The sequence below is a fragment of the Ylistrum balloti genome, unplaced genomic scaffold (assembly GCF_031769215.1).
Source record: "Ylistrum balloti isolate Yb309-2 unplaced genomic scaffold, AGI_CSIRO_Ybal_v1 Utg370772, whole genome shotgun sequence".
Classification (NCBI taxonomy): Eukaryota; Metazoa; Mollusca; class Bivalvia; order Pectinida; family Pectinidae; genus Ylistrum; species Ylistrum balloti.
Genome location: NW_026782452.1, coordinates 203313 through 227050, shown reverse-complemented (window position 1 = coordinate 227050; position 23738 = coordinate 203313). Strand labels below are relative to the sequence as shown.

At 37.9% G+C, this 23738-nt stretch overlaps 1 protein-coding gene across 6 annotated transcripts in view; it reads left to right on the top strand.

Moving 5' to 3' along the window:
* The window catches only part of LOC132558214 (rho guanine nucleotide exchange factor 7-like), a 92335-nt gene that overhangs the window by 2768 nt on the left and 65829 nt on the right, over window positions 1-23738 (top strand). For 4 of the 6 annotated variants that reach the window (XM_060222755.1, XM_060222754.1, XM_060222753.1 and 1 more), the window contains exon 2: window positions 8054-8571. In XM_060222755.1, coding sequence (XP_060078738.1) covers window positions 8054-8571 — 518 coding nt within the window. Of the gene's footprint in view, window positions 1-7628; window positions 8572-23738 lie in introns of those variants that run through there. The other 2 variants (XM_060222751.1, XM_060222750.1) reach the window with 2 other exon arrangements.

Here is a 23738-nt window from a genome sequence, read left to right as displayed (position 1 = left end):
CGTTAGATGTCGCTGTCGTGTGAAGTCGCTGGCACCATAAGATGTCGTTGTCGTGTGATGTCGCTGTCGTGTGAAGTCACTGACACCGTTAGATGTCGCTGTCGTGTGAAGTCGCTGACACCATAAGATGTCGCTGTCGTGTTAGATGTCGTCGTGTGAAGTCGCTGACACCATAGGATGTCGCTGTTGTGTTAGATGTCGTCGTGAGATGTCGCTGGCACCATAAGATGTCGCTGTCGTGTTAGCTGTCGTCATGTGAAGTCGCTGACACCATAAGATGTCGCTGTCGTGTTAGATGTCGTCATGAGATGTCGCTGGCACCATAAGATGTCGCTGTCGTGTGATGTCGCTGTCTATTAGCCAGTGACATCACTACCGTGAGATATTACTTCGTGAGATGTCAGTGGTGCTGTGAGATTAATAGAATGTTTCCCCAGCTGGAGGGTAGGGAAGAGAAATCTCTACCCGAGGAGGAGATTCTTAATTGTCTAACCCGAGCCTTTGCCGAGGGTTAGACTGTCGGTAATCTCATCCGAGGGTAGAGATTTTTCTCTCCTACCCTCAAATTAGGGAGTGATATGTTTCTATCCCTTATATCCAACATACTATAAATAGATTACTAAGACAAATGTATCATAACAAATGTAGGAAAAACAAAACCAGGCAAAACAGTACTTTATTTTTACCGATTTGCAATCTACGTTATACATTGTACAAAGACAATCGTAATGATAAATCTTTGCCATATTGCAGTTGTATGCTTGATTTGTATGAACAGAAATGATCAGATACTTTGAAAATATTAAACGTATCTTCATCTGTCAATGTCAATCAGTCTGAAATCAACAACTTCCGGTTTAGCATGTATTGATGTCCTGTGCGTACACCGCGTAAGATGCCGATGTCGTTGTCCAGAGATATCACTTTTGTAAGATGTCGCTGATACTGTGAGATGTCACTGTCTTTTTGTCGTTGTCAAGAGATATCACTGTCGTAATATGTCGCTGATACTGTGAGATGTCGCTGTCTTTTTGTCGTTGTCAAGATATATCACTGTCGTAATATGTCGCTGATACTGTGAGATGTCGTTGTCTTTTTGTCGTTGTCCAGATATATCACTGTCGTAATATGTCGCTGATACTGTGAGATGTCGTTGTCTTTTTGTCGTTGTCCAGATATATCACTGTCGTAATATGTCGCTGATACTGTGAGATGTCGCTGTCTTTTTGTCGTTGTCCAGAGATATCACTGTCGTAATATGTCGCTGATACTGTGAGATGTCGCTGTCTTTTTGTCGTTGTCCAGAGATATCACTGTCGTAATATGTCGCTGATACTGTGAGATGTCGCTGTCTTTTTGTCGTTGTCCAGAGATATCACTGTCGTAATATGTCGCTGATACTGTGAGATGTCGCTGTCTTTTTGTCGTTGTCCAGAGATATCACTGTCGTAATATGTCGCTGATACTGTGAGATGTCGCTGTCTTTTTGTCGTTGTTTAGAGATATCAAACTTGAAATCTGAACTAACACCAAGACTGCGGGGTTACCAATGAGACGATCAAAATAGGTATTGAGACGTAAATGTTTAACTAAAATTTGGATTTCAGCAACATTCAAGACAGGGGCGGCCATCTTGAAAAAAAGTTGTCTTTTTGCACAGAAATCATTCATATTAAAATAAGTTTCTCGTTACAATAATTCGAATCATGGTTCTTCCAACTTTCAATTGAAGCCATGCAACTGTCAAAATGGAACTCGTTGCCACCATATAAAAAATTGTTTTGTCGCTTTTTGTTGTTAGAAAATTGTGCTCAGACTGAATGTTCACAGACGAGTTTTGGGAGGTCCATAAATGGTTTTATGTGATTGAACTGTTGCTGTATTCAAGTTTGTCACTGCATCCGCCTTCTTGAAATTCCTGAACAAGAACCAGGGTGGCATAATTCATGTGATAAGTCTCCCGTCTGTACGCAAAGTTGAGTTTGTTATTGATATTTTTTAAAATTGCCGGGGATTATTTCCAATTTCGATTTGTGGTTTGTCCTGGACCTTTTGTCACGCATTCTCAGCAGGCCATTTTGAGACAAACCGGCAAAAATAAATTGAGCAACAGGAAGCCATTTTGGATTTTGACTGTCAAAATTTGCTGTCGCTATTTCTTTAGAATCACTTATGATTATAATAAGTTTCTATTCTATTCTATTCTAGTAACTATTCTGTATGTGATGTCTACTTTTGGATTGATCGGGGAAAATATATTGATATGCGACAATCTCGGATGTCAACGTTTGAAGTTTGTTACTCGGAAATTTCTCGAGACTGATTGGGTCCTTCTTAAATGTGTATCGAGGTTTCGTTTGTTCCTTATATTTGTGAATGATTCTGCCGGGGAGGATTGGAAACATCAAACGGATATAGAACTACTGTAATAATCTAGATCATACAATGATGGGCGCCAATAAACCTACGTTCGAAAGCTATATTTTTTGTGCCAAAGTTTAACATAAAGTTCTAAAAACATAAATGAATAAAAAAAAACAGAATTTCAGAGAAATGAATTAGTTAACAACAAAAGTAGATATATATATATTTCCCATCCAAACTTGAAAAAATATTTACTATTCAAATGTTGAATTAAATCACCCATTGATAAAGTTAGTATGCAGACCCACGTTGTACCAAAGTTAGTATGCAGACCCACGTTGTACCTGTAGTGTACATGAACATTTCATTTACTCTAATGTAGAAATATTCCGGAGAATGACGATGAATATTAGCACGTAATGCAAAAAAATAAATAAAACAATCAAATTTGGATCCAAAAATCAAATTATGTCCTTGGCAACGTACTATCACAAATAACATTTGTATATAAGCATATTTTGAAACACCGAAGTTAACAAATAGTCATATATTCTGTGGATCACTGAACTCCGTTGACGATTTCCAAACCGCTATTTCTTGAGCCAGTACTGCACTTATCGGAGAAGGTTGTAAACTTTCATGAGTTGTCTCCCGTGTATGACGTCATTTTCATTCTGCTTCCGCCATTTTTCAGCCACTGTACTAGTGAAAACAATAACACATGCACTGTAGCTGCATGCACACGGTATTTTACACATTACTTGACTCATAACGACCAGGGTACAAAACAACAACCCAGCAACACACAAGACATTCTGGTAAGCTTACGTCTTGTCGAAACTATCTTAAATAATAGCACATGAAAACACGATAACCATCACAGAACACACTCACTCTGTTCTTTGATATTTGTCGTTTTAAAAAGATTTTTGATGTGCCTTAGGTAGTCTCGCATGTGCTATTATACCCATGTAATTTTTGTATTCCTCAATGTGTTTAAATATGTGAGTGTCAAGAGTTCAGTTGCTCCGGTAGACGAAATCAAAACAGGATGTACACTTTCGCTTTCACCAAACTGAAGAATTCCTTTTGGAACTTAACTATCTTCTCTCGGCTGATAATTAAATATTCGTTGTTACTTTTAATGCTTGACTTACACAGAACAGAAATCTAACCCTAGAAAGGTGTCATAAGTAACGACAACAAAAAGACAGCATGTTTATTAAGACCGGTTAGAATGTGCCACACCCCTCTCATGAAGACAATAACACGTATAGTGAGTCTGAGGGCGTGTTTGATATTGTGTGTATAACGGTGTCACACTGACAGGTTGGGCACAACTCTGCAATATGGCCATTATGGGTAATGGTCCTGTCCTGTGTTTTGAGGGACAGTTACATATACTGCTTTTAGAAGTGTATTCTTTAAGTGTTATTGCAGGGTACCATTGTTTTACCCACAGGTAGTTAATCAAGTCATTCATTCCTGAAAAATTAATTAATTTACCTATGTGGCCTGTGACATAAAATATTTGAAAATATAACATGCCATGTGGGTGAAATGTCCTGTTATTCTGTTTGTATTTAGTGGAAATTGTCCCAATGCTTCAAATATAGATAACTGGCTACTAAATTTCAGAAAATATACTTCAGTAAATTCATTTTCATATATTTGGGAAAAAAGTTTGATAGTATGTATGCATTCTATGGTACATACTGATCACTTTTTTATTATTTTGTTTGTAATCACAAGTTTGGAGTGATATTTTTACCATGAAGTTTATTCAATACTTTGTTTAAATTTAATGTTAGTGAGCTATTTTATAGAAAATATTAAATAAAGGTGCAGACAAAATCATTAATCCTTTTTAGCTTGTCCTGTATCCTAGCTTTCATTGTGTGCACACCTGAAGTCTTGACTGTTATGCAATTGGTGGCTGTAATTTTTTACCTGAAACATTTATTGTTACATGATAATACTATTTTAGTTTTCAGGAAGCTTAGCAACTGAAAATAATCAGTGATTCAAAATCCTTTTGAGAGAATAGCTGTCATATTTTATGCTTAGACAATATAAAACTGGTATGTGTGTTGTGAAACAAATGAAATCATATTCTTTTATAGGGAATGAATAGGTTCTGGATTGTGTCAAGTGTTCAACTTTATTTTATTGATATTGATACAACAGATCTACAAAGAGAACATCAGTTATCTCCCTTAGACCGTTGTACTTCTTGTAGATTTTCTGTATCTCAAACATTAAACAACCTATACACATTTTACTGTGAAAAGTAGGAAAAACAATTAATGGATAATAGTTGATTGAAACATTGACATACTCTGGATCATTGAGTTAAAGTGGAGCACTGTGACTAGAAATTGTTTATCATGATTTTACTGAGTTTACCTGGTACATGTGGTTTATATATTTAGAATTTAAAAAAGACTTAAGCTTAAAGCTAATACTGATGAGGTCATTGTTGAGATCATATCAGTATGTCTCGAGCATTGTCAGTGTTGATGTGATTTATCTACATTTTAAGATATTGGGACATCTTCCACAAATAACGAGGCATTCCATGTTTATAGCATGTTAATTTTTCCAGATTTAGAAAAGAATGTATCATTCATCCCGGACTTGTAGATATATGTATGTAAATTAATCACCTGTGGTGTGACACAAGTCAGAATCGTAAGGGTTGCCATGAGTTTGCCTGGTAGTAAGCACATGCCTGGAAATACGCCTATCTATATCCGTAGCTGTTTGTCTTGTAGAATTACAAAGTAATATTTCACTGTCCAGTTATAGACTCATCCTCAGATGTTGAATCATAGGCTATTTATTGACTACTAGGCCTGGGCTTATTAAAAGATAAACACAGTTATCTAAATGTTAAAGTACCATATTGTACCAATATATTCTATTAATCTCAAAAGTCAGCGTAACTATCAATCATTTGTGATAAATGTTGAATGTTAAAATTTAACAATTTCTTATAAATCTTTAATAATAATTACAAATTTAGATTAAATTTAATTTATTTCTGGTGCAGGATAGCAATTCTTCATACTGGTATTCTGATACAACCTCTTAAGGGAGAATGTGAATAAGGGGAAGAAGCTTCTTATCAGTGAAGTCCTCAAATGTTAATTGTGTGATTATATAAGCTGCAAGTAAGAAAATAAATGCAAAATGTACACACAACTTGTCATTCTCTCTAGAATTAAGCATCAGATTTTAGTCCTACAGGTAAACTCTGCATTAAGCTGCTCTCTGATATTTACATTTAGATAAAAGTGAAATTAAACATTCATCATTATTTATGAACATATGCAAAATGTACATGTTGGCCCTACACTTATGTGTAACCCTAGTAAAATAATAGTTGTTAAATACTTAGCTCTACAGTTGAGTTTAAGACTAGTAAACCAGAAGTCCTGGGTTCAAATCCTAGTAAGTAATTACTTCCAGTACATCAAGTGTTTACAATTGTGAATATCCATTTGTATGTCATTGATGAATGTGTGTACTGTAGATACACAGAATGTGATATAATTGCCCTTTTTCAATCAAGGCACCAGGTGCAGAATAAATTGGCATTGTTTGTAGTTTCCTTTGTTCTAACTTAATAGGTAGACCAAATTTGTGATTTTTACTCAAACATTTTATCTAAGAAAAGCATTTAAGTGAAGCTAAATATTCCTGTACCTACAGGTTAAATTTGAAACGATACGCAACCATTAGAATTATAACTTCTATATTTACTGGTACAAAGACTACTTTTGGTACACACCATGGGACCTTGAGGTAAACATGAAACACAGGTATACTTTTGTTGGCCTTATGACTCACGCATGCAATTTTGTTTTTATTACCTCATTTCCGCCAACTGACTTACTAAAATAATATCAGAACTCATGTGATTCCAGAGGTACATGTATAAGCCAGTTAGCGAAAGGTTTGAAATAGAAAGACTGGTGTCTGATACCAATCCTTGTTGATACACTAAAACCAGGTAAATAACAAGATGTGGTAACTTTTTACAAGTGATAGAGTCCATTCGTATTATGAAATATACTTGTGTTTCCTGTAAGTGTTTTCTCTATAACTATGTACCTTATAACAGTTTTTTTTCTCATCAATGTCAAATTTTCTCTATTTTCACGATAAGATTGCACAGTGAATATTGAAACTGCAAAATTTTAATTGAAAATGAGCGATAACTATTTCTAGTTTCTCTTCAATGATTAATATATCTAAAATAAGATAATCCAATTTTGACACATAAAGTGAAATATTTAATTTGTGTGTGGCAAAATTAACATGTTTTATGATATTTAGGATAAACTTTCTACTAGCACATGCATTAATCTTGCTTTAGTTTTACTATATAAGTTAATTTTTAGTGATAATCTTTTTATAGTGAAGTGATGATGTTTTGTTAATTCTGGCGTTTTTAGTATCCTATAACATGTACATTAAGCATCAGACAACCTTAGACCTGATTGCCTACATTCCACCGTTATCAGATTTCCAATCTCTTTCCCCTACTGGAATCCAACCTATCAAACATAGACCCCAAATTAGATATCTTATCAGCAGTACTCCCTCACAGCTTCATTATCTCCCCTTTTCTCTGATCCACCAGCCTTACTGGATCATTTTAACATCTGGCTCCTTCAGCTTTTCCTGTTGATCAGTGTATATCCTGTGTAAAACTGTACAAACCACTAGTAAAATCCATGTAGAACTCTTCCAGGCTTTATGTCCATGGACTAGCTGCTACTGGAGCAGTACATTATCGTTAGATCATCTATTGCTTACAGGCATCTCCACTATTTATAGATAGGTTGTCTGGGTCTGAAGTTCTCAAAGGTTCTTAATTTTTGGCAGCACTGCATCTCTTTAGCCAGATTCAGTAGACGCGAAAATAAAAAGTGAAACTGTACATGGACAGAGTTCACTGACTTATACCTGCTATGTCATACCTTTAAGTAGGGATATGTGCGTATAGAAGTGGGATACAGGGAGTTTGATCTTTGATAGATACACATTACCCCCTGGTGACCCCCCTCAATCAGCACGAGCATGAGAAGTAGCCAATCAGTGAGGCTGACATATCCAGAGAGGTTACTCTGGGTCAATTTACATCTTGTTTATCTAACATCAAGTTGAGATCCTGAGCATTATGTCAGCTCCACAGTCGCTGTAGTGTACCACTCTTTACCATTGGCATGTAGAGCCACATCTTAGTTTCTGACTTCACAGGAAATTGGAAATCAGGGATGGATTTATATTTGATGCTCTGTGTAATTATTTAGACATTCCAAGTGCATTCTTCTGTGTTTACCCAAAGTGAGCCTCAGTCTAAAGTGAATCAGGAAAAAGTCTGTAGTGAAATCTTTTGGAGTTTTGAATCTTAACAACATCTCACCAGCCTCCTTTACCAAATATCTGGGCTTGAGTGCTACTAGATTCTACCATGACAAGGTTTTTCAGGGATAAATTCTTGCTCTCAAGATGAGGGCTTATCTCTGATATAAGATCTGGTGTTAATCCTTGTCTATTTCATCCTCTGTACCAGGAGAGATGGATAAACAGGCTAAACAAAAGCAAACCTCTAGCACAGAATTGTCGGATGATTTTGATGTGATTGTGAATGAAATCAATGACTTTATTGCTATTTTAGAGGAGCGAGGACAGCAGAGGGAAGAGGAAGAAAAAGCTGTCAAACAGCAGGCGGACTGCCCCACCCTAGGGGATCACAAGCCTGAGGGGGAGGCAGAGGAAGGGGGGGTACTCACAGGGGAATCAGAAGACTCCACCCCATTTGTGTCCCCAAGAAACACCATCATCAGAGTTGATGTTGACAAACCTGAAACACTTGAGGACGAACCAATTTATGAAGAGTTTCAGGATGTCAAGGAAAATGCATATGAAGCAATAAATGTCACACGTACCCATGTGACAGCTACTGCTACTGCTAATCTTATACCTCAGGCCAAGAAACCAGAGCCACCACCTCCTCTAACCAAGAAACCGCAGTGTCCTTCCCCTCTAAACAAAAAACCCGAACTTCCACCTCCTCTCAACAAGAAACCAGAACTCAAACCAAAACCAAAATTCATCAAGATGGTGGAACCAAACCAACAGCAACCAAAGCGAGTGAAAGCTCTCCACAACTTCAAAGGCACCAACAATGACGAGGTAAGACATAAGACATAATTTAGTGATGTTATCTGTTAACAGGTAGCCTTGATAGGTTTACAATTAAATAAAATGTTATGTTCAGGTAATTCTGTTTACAGGTATATAATGTATATGTAACACATATAACAGGTAAATATTGTACAGGTAACACTGTTTACAGGTATATACTCTGCAGATAACATAGTTTACAGGTAATTACTATACATGTAAGACAAAGTATAGGTATATACTCTAGAGGTAGCATGGTCTAAAGGTAAAAACTTTACAGGTTACACTGTTTACAGGTATATACTCTGCAGATAACACAGTTTACAGGTGAATACTGTACATATAGTAATTAACAGGTAAAAATAAACAGGTAAATATTCTACAGGTAACACAGCTAACAGGTAAGATACTTTACAGGTAATACAGTTTACAAGTAAATACTACAGATGACAACAAATCTTGAAGTATTTGTTTGGTAGGATGGTATTTGAAGAGGAAAATGATATTTTAAATAGCACTCTGTGCCAAGGTTAAGTGACTGCTCTCTGAGTCTGAAAGTGAAAGTAGCATACCATATGGAATCTACATGCAAATGAATATTCAAATAGCAAGTTCTATTGTATTGACATCCCTAGTAAGTACTGCACTGGTAAAATAGTTTACAGGTATATAATACATATAAAAACCCAATTTACAGGTAAAATACTGTACAGGAAACACAATGTACAGGCATATGTACCGTACAGGTATATAATACAGGTGACAAATTTTGTGGGAAGGAAGGACTTTCCATAGGGAGGATACATCACCTAAGTGAAACTTCACTGTTTATATGTGATAAAATTTGATCTCTTTTGTCTCCGGGGGACAATTTTGTAGATGTGTTTTTGTGTCATGATTGAGATCACACATTCAACTGTTAGGTTCTCATGATAAGTTGTGATGTGAATGATACTGGTTATAACCTTTCCCAGGGCTAGTCTGATGAAATGTCTAAACACCTTTCCTTGGTTAGATATTGTTAATCAATGCCGATATCTAATTTACCCTTTTATACAAAGATATTGCTATCTAAATTAAGACAAACAAGCTAATGACATTTCCTTTAATTTTCCCATCAGACTTTGTTTCCTGTTGCTCAGGATCTATAAATAGTATCAGTGTCTTTACTTTTTTATCATTGCCAAAGTTTCCTCTGACCCTGACACTCAAAAGCACATCCCTAAACGCACCCCATAGATTGCTTCTGAACATGAAAGTGTATCAATTTTTCTTAACACATTTTGAGTTGCTTACAAAATAAATCTTATTTTACATCAAGGTTTAAGGCATTATTTGTCCCAACCAAGTACAGACCAACACTTCATACTCAACATTGGCTTGGTGCTAAATAGTCTGGTCACCAGCCCGAAAGTCTCCAGAAAGAAATATCTTGCTGTATTAATCTAATAGATAATCTTTCCCCTTCATTCATACCCATTAAATTGTCTTATATCTACTGTATAAAACTAAAATGAAGCCAGGGAATAGTCTAGGTATAAGAAAGGCATATTTAGTTATGTAAAGGTAGAATTGTAGAGTTTGAGAATTCCATGTGCGTTGGTAAACTACACTAGTGCTCAGACATAGACCACACCATGAAAGGATATTTTGTCTGTTAATTGTGAAATATGATATATTTGGCCAGATTATAGTTTTGAATTAGAAAAACCATTATGTGCACACTTTCTCTGAAATCCATTTCTTTAAAAAGAATCTCCAATGTACTGGCAAGAAGTACATGTGTGTAGATTAAGCACCTGTTTGTGTAAACATGGGTACAGGGATGTAAAAAGTAATGGACTGTAACACCAGGTGTTTATCCTCAGAAGTTAGCTGTAACAGTGTGAATTGGTCGGCATCTCAACATGGATCAGCAACACACTACTAAGGCCAAACAGGAAAGTATAGGTTTCAGGGGAGTCAGCATACTATGTAGGCCAAACAGGAAAATAAGGGTTTCAGGGGAGTCTGCATACTATGTAGGCCAAACAGGAAAATAAGGGTTTCAGGGGAGTCTGCATACTTTGTAGGCCAAACAGGAAAATAAGGGTTTCAGGGGAGTCAGCATACTATGTAGGCCAGACAGGAAAGTATAGGTTTCAGGGGAGTCAGCATACTATGTAGGCCAAACAGGAAAATAAGGGTTTCAGGAGAGTCTGCATACTATGTAGGCCAGACAGGAAAATAAGGGTTTCAGGGGAGTCTGCATACTATGTAGGCCAGACAGGAAAGTATAGGTTTCAGGGGAGTCAGCATACTATGTTGGCCAAACAGGAAAGTATAGGTTTCAGGGGAGTCTGCATACTATGTAGGCCGAAAAGGAAAATAAGGGTTTCAGGGGAGTCAGTATACTATGTAGGCCAAACAGGAAAATAAGGGTTTCAGGGGAGTCTCCATTCTCTTGTTGATAAACAAAGAGTAAAGTTTTCACAGAAGTTGCCATTCTCTTGTTGATAAACAAAGAATAAAGTATTCACAGAAGTCTCCATTCTCTTGTTGATAAACAAAACTTAAAGTTTTCATGGGAGTCTCCATTCTCTTGTTGATAAACAAAAAGTAAATTTTTCACGGGAGTCCCCATTCTCTTGTTGATAAACAAAAAGTAAAGTTTTCATGGGAGTCTCCATTCTCTTGTTGATAAACAAAAAGTAAAGTTTTCACGTGAGTCTCCATTCTCTTGTTGATAAACAAAGAATAAAGTATTCACAGAAGTCTCCATTCTCTTGTTGATAAACAAAAAGTAAAGTTTTCATGGGAGTCTCCATTCTCTTGTTGATAAACAAAAAGTAAAGTTTTCACGGGAGTCCCCATTCTCTTGTTGATAAACAAAAAGTAAAGTTTTCATGGGAGTCTCCATTCTCTTGTTGATAAACAAAAAGTAAAGTTTTCATGGGAGTCTCCATTCTCTTGTTGATAAACAAAAAGTAAAGTTTTCACGGGAGTCCCCATTCTCTTGTTGATAAACAAAAAGTAAAGTTTTCATGGGAGTCTCCATTCTCTTGTTGATAAACAAAAAGTAAAGTTTTCATGGGAGTCTCCATTCTCTTGTTGATAAACAAAAAGTAAAGTTTTCACAGAAGTCTCCATTCTCTTGTTGATAAACAAAGAATAAAGTATTCACAGAAGTCTCCATTCTCTTGTTGATAAACAAAACTTAAAGTTTTCATGGGAGTCTCCATTCTCTTGTTGATAAACAAAAAGTAAATTTTTCACGGGAGTCCCCATTCTCTTGTTGATAAACAAAAAGTAAAGTTTTCATGGGAGTCTCCATTCTCTTGTTGATAAACAAAAAGTAAAGTTTTCACGTGAGTCTCCATTCTCTTGTTGATAAACAAAGAATAAAGTATTCACAGAAGTCTCCATTCTCTTGTTGATAAACAAAAAGTAAAGTTTTCATGGGAGTCTCCATTCTCTTGTTGATAAACAAAAAGTAAAGTTTTCACGGGAGTCCCCATTCTCTTGTTGATAAACAAAAAGTAAAGTTTTCATGGGAGTCTCCATTCTCTTGTTGATAAACAAAAAGTAAAGTTTTCATGGGAGTCTCCATTCTCTTGTTGATAAACAAAAAGTAAAGTTTTCACGGGAGTCCCCATTCTCTTGTTGATAAACAAAAAGTAAAGTTTTCATGGGAGTCTCCATTCTCTTGTTGATAAACAAAAAGTAAAGTTTTCACAGAAGTCTCCATTCTCTTGTTGATAAACAAAAAGTAAAGTTTTCACAGAAGTCTCCATTCTCTTGTTGATAAACAAAAAGTAAAGTTTTCACGGGAGTCTCCATTCTCTTGTGGAGCAATAGAAAATAAAGGTTTGAAGTCTACATAAGACTGATCAGGATAATGTAGGATTCCCGGGAGCTTACATACTTGTAGGCCGACTATAAAAATATTGGTTTATGGAGAATCTTCATACTTTAAAGGTTGAAAAGTAAAATATAGCTTCAACGGAACCTACAAATAGAAAATTTGAGAGCTCTATCTATATGTAGTTATTGATGTACAATTTATCTATTTGAATCTTTGGTTAATGGTATACGTGAATCAGTATATTGTGTGATTTTTCATTTGATTGTGAATTGTTATAGACATACAAAATTGGTATACTGGCAGATCTTTGGTGTTACATTCAGTAAGCACAATGAACAGAGAAACTGAACGTTTGGTCCATTTTCTAGTTAAATGTGAAAGTCCCAAAATAATTTTTAGTTTCACTTCATATTTTGAATAAACCTTCATCAACACATTTTTATTAGTGTCCTGCATCAAGGTAAGGGTGCCCTACAGAGTAATCAGGTTGTTAATCATTTAATGAACATGGATTTACTGCTCTGAATCTTTCTGGACTGAGCGTGTTAGTCAAGCCAAGGACGTCCACAAGGAAAGAATCGTGACACAAGTAGCTTTGTAGAATTGTTGAAAACCAGGAATAAGACACAGATTTAAAAAAAAGATGGAAGATTTCCTTATTTTCTTAAAGTTTGCCCAAAGTGGGTTCATTGCAAAGTTTGTTAAAAACTGATTGAGAGAGTAGAACTGTTAGAAATGGAGGTGTTTTTGTAGTCAGTAGGACTGTTAGAAAAGGAGGTGTTTTTGTAGTCAGTAGGACTGTTAGAAATGGAGGTGTTTTTGTAGTCAGTAGGACTGTTCGAAATGGAGGTGTTTTTGTAGTCAGTAGGACTGTTAGAAATGGAGGTGTTTTTGTAGTCAGTAGGACTGTTAGAAATGGAGGTGTTTTTGTAGTCAGTAGGACTGTTAGAAATGGAGGTGTTTTTGTAGTCAGTAGGACTGTTAGAAATGGAGGTGTTTTTGTAGTCAGTAGGACTGTTAGAAATGGAGGTGTTTTTGTAGTCAGTAGGACTGTTAGAAATGGAGGTGTTTTTGTAGTCAGTAGGACTGTTAGAAATGGAGGTGTTTTTGTAGTCAGTAGGACTGTTAGAAATGGAGGTGTTTTTGTAGTCAGTAGGACTGTTAGAAATGGAGGTGTTTTTGTAGTCAGTAGGACTGTTAGAAATGGAGGTGTTTTTGTAGTCAGTAGGACTGTTAGAAATGGAGGTGTTTTTGTAGTCAGTAGGACTGTTTGATGATGTAGTGCTAGTTTTTCTACTTGATTTTCACGGTACATAGCTATACAGATGTTGTACAAGGTAAAACACCTGCTGAGGTCTCAGCTGATAGTAGGAACTTACCACTGATTGACTGAGCAGAATCCCAAGCTTCATCCTCCCCATCCAACAGCCATCAAAGGCTTGGTCTCAGCACCTGACACAGTAAAGATAAACCTGACCAAAGAATTGTGTGTTTAGCTATACTGACTGGCACATCACCTCACTCTATATACCAAACAGTATATAGAGGTTTTATGTACAGGCCACCCAGTACAGCCTTTACAGGGTTTAGACCTTAACTGATGGACAGATGTAAAAAATACTTAAACATTCAGATCTACACTTCTTGTTGTATTTTTGGGAAATTTTTATCTTTTCTTCCCTCAGAAAATTTAGAAAATATTGAAGTGTATCTGCAAGAATATAGCAATTTTGAAATTCATGTATCTCTTTACTGAGTAAAGATCCTTATCAAACTTGAATTTTGATTGTTATATAAATACATACATAATATTATGACTCCTTGCTTCAAAGCAGTTGTTTAGGATGTGTGATGTAGACATTTGCCTTATGGTATGGTAGCAAGGAGGTAAATAGGTGTATACAGAACATTTTATATGTGTACAGCCAGACAGCCTAATTATCTCCGTGTACATGTCTGTGCAGATGATGATGTGGTCAGTTCCTTTTGTCTGATGGGAACGCATTGCTACTACACCGGCATCTATTCATCTCTTCTCCAATATCTTTTACTCTAGATCTGTAGGTCTCCTTCTCCAGCCTCTATCACTGTAGATCTGTAACTCTCCTTCTCCAGCCTCTATCACTGTAGATCTGTAGGTCTCCTTCTCCAGCCTCTATCACTGTAGATCTGTAACTCTCCTTCTCCAGCCTCTATCACTGTAGATCTGTAACTCTCCTTCTCCAGCCTCTATCACTGTAGATCTGTAACTCTCCTTCTCCAGCCTCTATCACTGTAGATCTGTAGGTCTCCTTCTCCAGCCTCTATCACTGTAGATCTGTAACTGTAACTCTCCTTCTCCAGCCTCTATCACTGTAGATCTGTAACTCTCCTTCTCCAGCCTCTATCACTGTAGATCTGTAACTCTCCTTCTCCAGCCTCTATCACTGTAGATCTGTAACTCTCCTTCTCCAGCCTCTATCACTGTAGATCTGTAGGTCTCCTTCTCCAGCCTCTATCACTCTAGATCTGTAGGTCTCCTTCTCCAGCCTCTATCACTGTAGATCTGTAACTCTCCTTCTCCAGCCTCTATCACTGTAATTCTCCTTCTCCAGCCTCTATCACTGTAGATCTGTAACTCTCCTTCTCCAGCCTCTATCACTGTAGATCTGTAACTCTCCTTCTCCAGCCTCTATCACTGTAGATCTGTAACTCTCCTTCTCCAGCCTCTATCACTGTAGATCTGTAACTCTCCTTCCAGCCTCTATCACTGTAGATCAGCCTCTATCACTGTAGATCTGTAGATCTCTCCTTCTCCAGCCTCTATCACTGTAGATCTGTAACTCTCCTTCTCCAGCCTCTATCACTGTAGATCTGTAACTCTCCTTCTCCAGCCTCTATCACTGTAGATCTGTAACTCTCCTTCTCCAGCCTCTATCACTGTAGATCTGTAACTCTCCTTCTCCAGCCTCTATCACTGTAGAGCCTCTATCACTGTAGATCTCTCCTTCTCCAGCCTCTATCACTGTAGATCTGTAAGCCTCTATCACTCTCCTTCTCCAGCCTCTATCACTGTAGATCTGTAACTCTCCTTCTCCAGCCTCTATCACTGTAGATCTGTAACTCTCCTTCTCCAGCCTCTATCACTGTAGATCTGTAACTCTCCTTCTCCAGCCTCTATCACTGTAGATCTGTAGGTCTCCTTCTCCAGCCTCTATCACTGTAGCCTCTATCACTGTAGATCTGTAACTCTCCTTCTCCAGCCTCTATCACTGTAGATCTGTAACTCTCCTTCTCCAGCCTCTATCACTGTAGATCTGTAACTCTCCTCTCCAGCCTCTATCACTGTAGATCTGTAGGTCTCCTTCTCCAGCCTCTATCACTGTAGATCTGTAACTCTCCTTCTCCAGCCTCTATCACTGTAGATCTGTAGGTCTCCTTCTCCAGCCTCTATCACTGTAGATCTGTAACTCTCCTTCTCCAGCCTCTATCACTGTAGATCTGTAACTCTCCTTCTCCAGCCTCTATCACTGTAGATCTGTAACTCTCCTTCTCCAGCCTCTTCTCCAGCCTCTATCACTCCTTCTCCAGCCTCTATCACTGTAGATCTGTAGGTCTCCTTCTCCAGCCTCTATCACTGTAGATCTGTAGGTCTCTCCAGCCTTCTCCAGCCTCTATCACTGTAGATCTGTAGGTCTCCTTCTCCAGCCTCTATCACTGTAGATCTGTATCTCTCCTTCTCCAGCCTCTATCACTCTAGATCTGTAACTCTCCTTCTATCACCAGCCTCTATCACTGTAGATCTGTAACTCTCCTTCTCCAGCCTCTATCACTGTAGATCTGTAGGTCTCCTTCTCCAGCCTCTATCACTGTAGATCAGTAACTCAACTACTCCAGCCTCTATCACTGTAGATCTGTATCTCTCCTTCTCCAGCCTCTATCACTGTAGATCTGTAGGTCTCCTTCTCCAGCCTCTATCACTGTAGATCTGTAACTCTCCTTCTCCAGCCTCTATCACTGTAGATCTGTAACTCTCCTTCTCCAGCCTCTATCACTGTAGATCTGTAACTCTCCTTCTCCAGCCTCTATCACTGTAGATCTGTAACTCTCCTTCTCCAGCCTCTATCACTGTAGATCTGTAACTCTCCTTCTCCAGCCTCTATCACTGTAGATCTGTAACTCTCCTTCTCCAGCCTCTATCACTGTAGATCTGTAACTCTCCTTCTCCAGCCTCTATCACTGTAGATCTGTAACTCTCCTTCTCCAGCCTCTATCACTGTAGATCTGTAACTCTCCTTCTCCAGCCTCTATCACTGTAGATCTGTAGGTCTCCTTCTCCAGCCTCTATCACTGTAGATCTGTAACTCTCCTTCTCCAGCCTCTATCACTGTAGATCTGTAACTCTCCTTCTCCAGCCTCTATCACTGTAGATCTGTAACTCTCCTTCTCCAGCCTCTATCACTGTAGATCTGTAGGTCTCCTTCTCCAGCCTCTATCACTGTAGATCTGTAACTCTCCTTCTCCAGCCTCTATCACTGTAGATCTGTAGGTCTCCTTCTCCAGCCTCTATCACTGTAGATCTGTAGGTCTCCTTCTCCAGCCTCTATCACTGTAGATCTGTAACTCTCCTTCTCCAGCCTCTATCACTGTAGATCTGTAACTCTCCTTCTCCAGCCTCTATCACTGTAGATCTGTAGGTCTCCTTCTCCAGCCTCTATCACTGTAGATCTGTAGGTCTCCTTCTCCAGCCTCTATCACTGTAGATCTGTAGCTCTCCTTCTCCAGCCTCTATCACTGTAGATCTGTAACTCTCCTTCTCCAGCCTCTATCACTGTAGATCTGTAACTCTCCTTCTCCAGCCTCTATCACTGTAGATCTGTAACTCTCCTTCTCCAGCCTCTATCACTGTAGATCTGTAACTCTCCTTCTCCAGCCTCTATCACTGTAGATCTGTAACTCTCCTTCTCCAGCCTCTATCACTCTAGATCTGTAGGTCTCCTTCTCCAGCCTCTATCACTGTAGATCTGTAACTCTCCTTCTCCAGCCTCTATCACTGTAGATCTGTAACTCTCCTTCTCCAGCCTCTATCACTCTAGATCTGTAACTCTCCTTCTCCAGCCTCTATCACTGTAGATCTGTAGGTCTCCTTCTCCAGCCTCTATCACTGTAGATCTGTAACTCTCCTTCTCCAGCCTCTATCACTGTAGATCTGTAACTCTCCTTCTCCAGCCTCTATCACTCTAGATCTGTAGGTCTCCTTCTCCAGCCTCTATCACTCTAGATATGTAACTCTCCTTCTCCAGCCTCTATCACTGTAGATCTGTAGGTCTCCTCCAGCCTCTATCACTGTAGATCTGTAGGTCTCCTTCTCCAGCCTCTATCACTGTAGATCTGTAACTCTCCTTCTCCAGCCTCTATCACTGTAGATCTGTAACTCTCCTTCTCCAGCCTCTATCACTGTAGATCTGTAACTCTCCTTCTCCAGCCTCTATTACTGTAGATCTGTAACTCTCCTTCTCCAGCCTCTATCACTGTAGATCTGTAGGTCTCCTTCTCCAGCCTCTATCACTGTAGATCTGTAACTCTCCTTCTCCAGCCTCTATCACTGTAGATCTGTAACTCTCCTTCTCCAGCCTCTATCACTGTAGATCTGTAACTCTCCTTCTCCAGCCTCTATCACTGTAGATCTGTAACTCTCCTTCTCCAGCCTCTATCACTCTAGATCTGTAATTCTCCTTCTCCAGCCTCTATCACTGTAGATCTGTAACTCTCCTTCTCCAGCCTCTGTTTCTATTAGGTATGCGATTATAACCAACAAAAATAAACAATTTATGAGCCAGCACCGATGTGAAAATCCCTAGTAGTAAATTATATATCTGGCTCCAAGAGGGTGTTACGATGTTTTCTCAGAGATGCTGATGTAAAAGCTGAACAGACTGTTGATAAATGTCTTGGTATTTTGCCATGTTGTTTCAAAACTTTCTCTGGGGTTAAAATTTTACAGCAAAATTATTATAAATCTAGATCAGTTACTATAGCTTCTGAATTCACTTGAGGTATGATGTTTCGAATAGATGACTTATCCTAATTTTGAGAAAAAATTATTAGAATAATTCTGGTATAAGTGTAATTTGAACTTCTTAGATATTTAAGCTTGATCCTTATAGAAGGGAATACAATAAAGAGGTATTAGCATCGCTATATGTCTATGTTGAAATACACTTTTTTGTTAAATTGAAGAGAATGTTTAGGACTAGTTGAATATTTAGGTTTCTTTGGTATAGATACAGTCAAGCTTTCATAACAGGGATCCATCACTGGAAGCTCTGTTCTTTGGCCATAATAGGGAAATGATTGGGTCCCTCCCTGAGTTGACCTCTTACAGATGTGATAAAGTTTGGGGCAGGGACGGCCAGAAACGTGATGAAGCCTTGTAAGACCCCGAAAGTTTCTGTATCTTAGAAGTTGTTCTGCTTTAATTTTTTTTTTGACCAGAACATTTTACAGTCATTGCTGAAATATCCAAGTTTGTTTTGTAGAGGTTTCTGGCTTATTTTCATATTTCTAACTTTAAAACCCTAAACCCTAATATAACCTGCAGGAAGACATCTGGGTAGCCTCACCATTGGTCCTGTTCATGCAGGGATGTGGTTTGACCCTGGAGGCAAATGGCCTTTGAGTGATAAAATTTTTAGCTCTAGTGCCAAAGAGAATTGTTTCTAAGATAAGAGTTTGTCATATCAAATTTTAATCATGAAGTAGAGATATATAGTGAGGGGATAGTTCAACAGTAGCAGTGTAGGTGTACAGGGAGATGGTGTCTGGAGCTGTGAGATGCTGGTGAGATTGTCTTGAAAGGTTGTTTATAAATCAGAGGATAGAGATGATTGATCAGACAGGTAGTAGCAACATTGCATGAGTCTTATCATTTCAGTAAAGCAATATTAAATAAGTGGATCAAAAAATTTATATCCGATTGCAAATGGGAATTCCTGGTGTTTTCTATTGTTATCATTTTTTCCCCACATGGCGACTGCAGAAGGAATATAGTGTTACGTTCATACATACATATGTTAACTTTTTGTCATCACTTTAGCAACTTCATTTCTCAACCAGTTTTAATTGAACATCACATATTGGTCAATTATCATCATACCTTGAATGAGTTAGTGTCTCAACTTGCCAGGGTCAATTTTAAGGTCATCCGTACTATTTATAGAAAATCTTCAGTGCAACACAATTTCATTATAAATGGGAGTGAGGGTATTTGTATTGTTTGGGATGTGTTGTGGTTGTTGTCTATAATGTAAAGGAAATTGTCATTTTAGGGATCTAAAACACTATCTGAATGATTGAATTAAATTGTTCCATATTTATATAGGATGTTAATATATGTACCGTAAAAATACTTATTTTTTGTGGGGGATTCATCTTCATTGACTTGGTGGGTACACTTTATCTATAACTTCTGATGTCCACAAACTTAAAATATCTCGGGTAGGAATAAGTAGATTTAGTGGCTGTACTTATCCACAGAATCAAGTGTCCACTAAATAGTTATCTTTTGAAAAACCAGAAAAATACAGTGGAACTTCTCCAAAGTGACCATGCATGGGCCAAGAATTTTGGCCAGTTTAGGGAGGGTTCGGTTTGTAGAAGTGAAGCAAGTTGACAGGTCTGGGCTCTGATATAATTGAACTGGTTCCATTCTGTACATTACAGAAACAATTCAGCATTAACAATGCACATGTCCTACTGAATACAGAGAAAAAGATGGTCAGTTTGTCCCTAAGTGTTACCAACTGATATATTTGATGAATATGCGTTGATCAGTATAAAATATTCTTTTGTAAATCAACACTTGATTGATGTTTTTATTCTGTATATGTTCACATAACATCATTCATATAACTTACAATGTAGATGTGAAACTGCGGCTTTCTAACGCAGCATCAGTACTCATTTTCATATTAACTGTAACTGGTTCTTGCTTTGGTGAAATGATGGACTCGTTCGATATGGTTTCTGTTTGTCTAAGTGGCCCCTTCTCCTTGACACGAATTCTCAGTTGAAATTTAGAATATTAAAAGATAAGGGTAGGTATAGAATGAGTTGGTGCTAGTCTTGATGTGCTCATGTATTGGCTGCTCTCCAGATGGAAATCTAGGTAACACATGTCCTAGGGATTACTTGTAGCTCGTTGCTTTTCACTGGTGAGGATACAACAAGATATTAGCTATTAAAGTACATATCTTATAACCTTGTCTTGTGTATTTAATTGAAAACACCTGTTTTTTGATCAGAGAGTAGGATATGCAAAGTTGTTTCTCTTGATTGGGATGGCGTTGAAGATTCTCATAAATGTTGTCTTGTTTACTTTATTTAATATTGTATGTCAGATATTACAATTACTTGTATTGAAATGATCAGAATGATACAAAGAAGATATTTTCAAATTTTCAGATAGAAATTAAGTCAGTGATTTATGCTGCTTGGAGTTCTTGAAACAAATTTGACTTGAAACAAAACTTGAGTAATTTCTGACTACTGTTTAGACCATTAAGCTTAAACCACTAATTAAGTATGTACCAAATCATCTGTAAATAGATTTCCAAGCTTTACCAGCGGCCTTTAACCAGATAGAAATGTTGGGCGTTATGTAATGGAGTGTTAAATGGGTTTTAAGGCTGCATCAATGGAAGGGAGTAATCCATGTCACTGTTCAGTGTGGGCAGCTTTAGACTGGTGAAGTGATGATACTTCTGTCTCTTCATTAACATCCCATTTTATCACAGGGGTTTGATTTTGTGTTATGATATTTGAGATTCTTTTCCTGTTACTACAGTTTCTTGTTTCTGTCCTATAGAGATTTCAGTTTTACTATGATACGTCAATCTCCCAGCCCAAATCAATGTATCTGATCCTTTTTGAAATCATTCAATATTTCACAATGCAATTTATTGAATTTTCAGTTGAATTTTCAGTTAAGTGCACCTCCCGTTTCAGATTTTTACAAATACTTTGACTAATTTGGTATCGCTTAAGTTTCAACAATTTGTGCCCTTTTCATCACTGACAAGTCCTAGAAAGACGAAACATCTGTGATGAAGTATCACTGACGAGTCCTAGAAAGACGAAACATCTGTGTGATGAAGTATCACTGACGAGTCCTAGAAAGACGAAACATCTGTGTGATGAAGTATCACTGACGAGTCCTAGAAAGACGAAACATCTGTGTGATTAAGTATCACAGATGAGTCCTAGAAAGACGAAACATCTGTGTGATGAAGTATCACTGACAAGTCCTAGAAAGATGAAACATCTGTGTGATGAAGTATCACTGACAAGTCCTAGAAAGACGAAACATCTGTGATGAAGTATCACTGACGAGTCCTAGAAAGACGAAACATCTGTGTGATGAAGTATCAGAGGACGAAACATCTGTGTGATTAAGTATCACGGATGAGTCCTAGAAAGACAAAACATCTGTGTGATGAAGTATCACTGACTAGTCCTAGAAAGATGAAACATCTGTGTGATGAAGTATCACTGACGAGTCCTAGAAAGACGAAACATCTGTGTGATTAAGTATCACGGATGAGTCCTAGAAAGACAAAACATCTGTGTGATGAAGTATCACTGACTAGTCCTAGAAAGATGAAACATCTGTGTGATGAAGTATCACTGACGAGTCCTAGAAAGACGAAACATCTGTGTGATGAAGTATCACTGACGAGTCCTAGAAAGACGAAACATCTGTGTGATGAAGTATCACTGACAAGTCCTAGAAAGATGAAACATCTGTGTGATGAAGTATCACTGACGTGTCCTAGAAAGACGAAACATCTGTATGATGAAGTTGAAATCATTATTTGGCTGTACTCTAATTTTAAAAATGTGTTGAAAAGTGCAACTCATCTTGTCAGTCTTTTGTTCAATCGTCTTCTCTCCAGCAAATTCATCATGATCAACTTTTACATATATGCAAAGATCATATACAAGAATGCCTTAGGTAAGTAAGTTTGTGTTTCATGGGTTCCAATGTCAAGGTCACTTATTATTTCAATAGAGACTCCCTCTACTAATTTCTGAAGGATTTGTAAACTATGCTAAACAAATGCCACCAATTTGCTCCGAAGTCTGGAAGTCTTGAGTATGCAGAAAATTAGACTCTGTTTTGACTTGAGTGAAGTACAGGTGTCATTTCTTAAATTATGTCTGTAGCAATGGAATGCTGTATATAAAGTGTGTCTAGAATTTTGTTTTTATATCAGTGACATGAAAATATTTGTTTTCGATGTAGAGATGTACAGCAAGAGTTCACCAGAAACATTTATAGTGGTGTAAATACGTTAGCCAGGTAAAACTACATTAGTGCTCATTTCAAATGATCAGTAGCTGGATAAACCTTCAATACTACTGATTAGTATAAAATTATAAACCAGTGCGTGAAACTACGCATTACTCACATTCAACGGGTATCAACATAATTCTGTAAAGGATAACTATTAATTAGGAATAATACATCAAAGTTATAAAACAAATCTCTACAAAGTGTAAGGCCTAACTATAGGTCACAGTATTCTCCCCACATCTGACCATCACCCTATAGCAAGAGGGAGCAGACACAGCATGACACTGCCTACATACCTAACACCATTTACCCAGTTAGGGTTTTGTAGATGAATAAGTTCAGTTAGAAACAAGTTTTTATGTTACTCATATTGTATATAATTAGAGAAATACAGAAAGGGTATCTTCAGCCAGGTGCAGCACAAATGGATAAGTTTATCTGTACCCAAATAGGGAGACACCATGTCGCCAGAACACTGACGTCTGTACCCAAATAGGGAGACACCATGTCGCCAGAACACTGATGTCTGTACCCAAATAGGTAGACACCATGTCGCCAGAACACTGATGTCTGTACCCAAATAGGGAGACACCATGTCGCCAGAACACTGATGTCTGTACCCAAATAGGGAGACACCATGTCGCCAGAACACTGACGTCTGTACCCAAATAGGTAGACACCATGTCGCCAGAACACTGACGTCTGTACCCAAATAGGTAGACACCATGTCGCCAGAACACTGACGTCTGTACCCAAATAGGTAGACACCATGTCGCCAGAACACTGACGTCTGTACCCAAATAGGTAGACACCATGTCGCCAGAACACTGACGTCTGTACCCAAATAGGGAGACACCATGTCCCCAGAACACTTACTTCTGTACCCAAATACACTGATGTCTGTACCCAAATAGGGAGACACCATGTTGCCAGAACACTTACTTCTGTACCCAAATACACTGATGTCTGTACCCAAATAGGGAGACACCATGTCGCCAG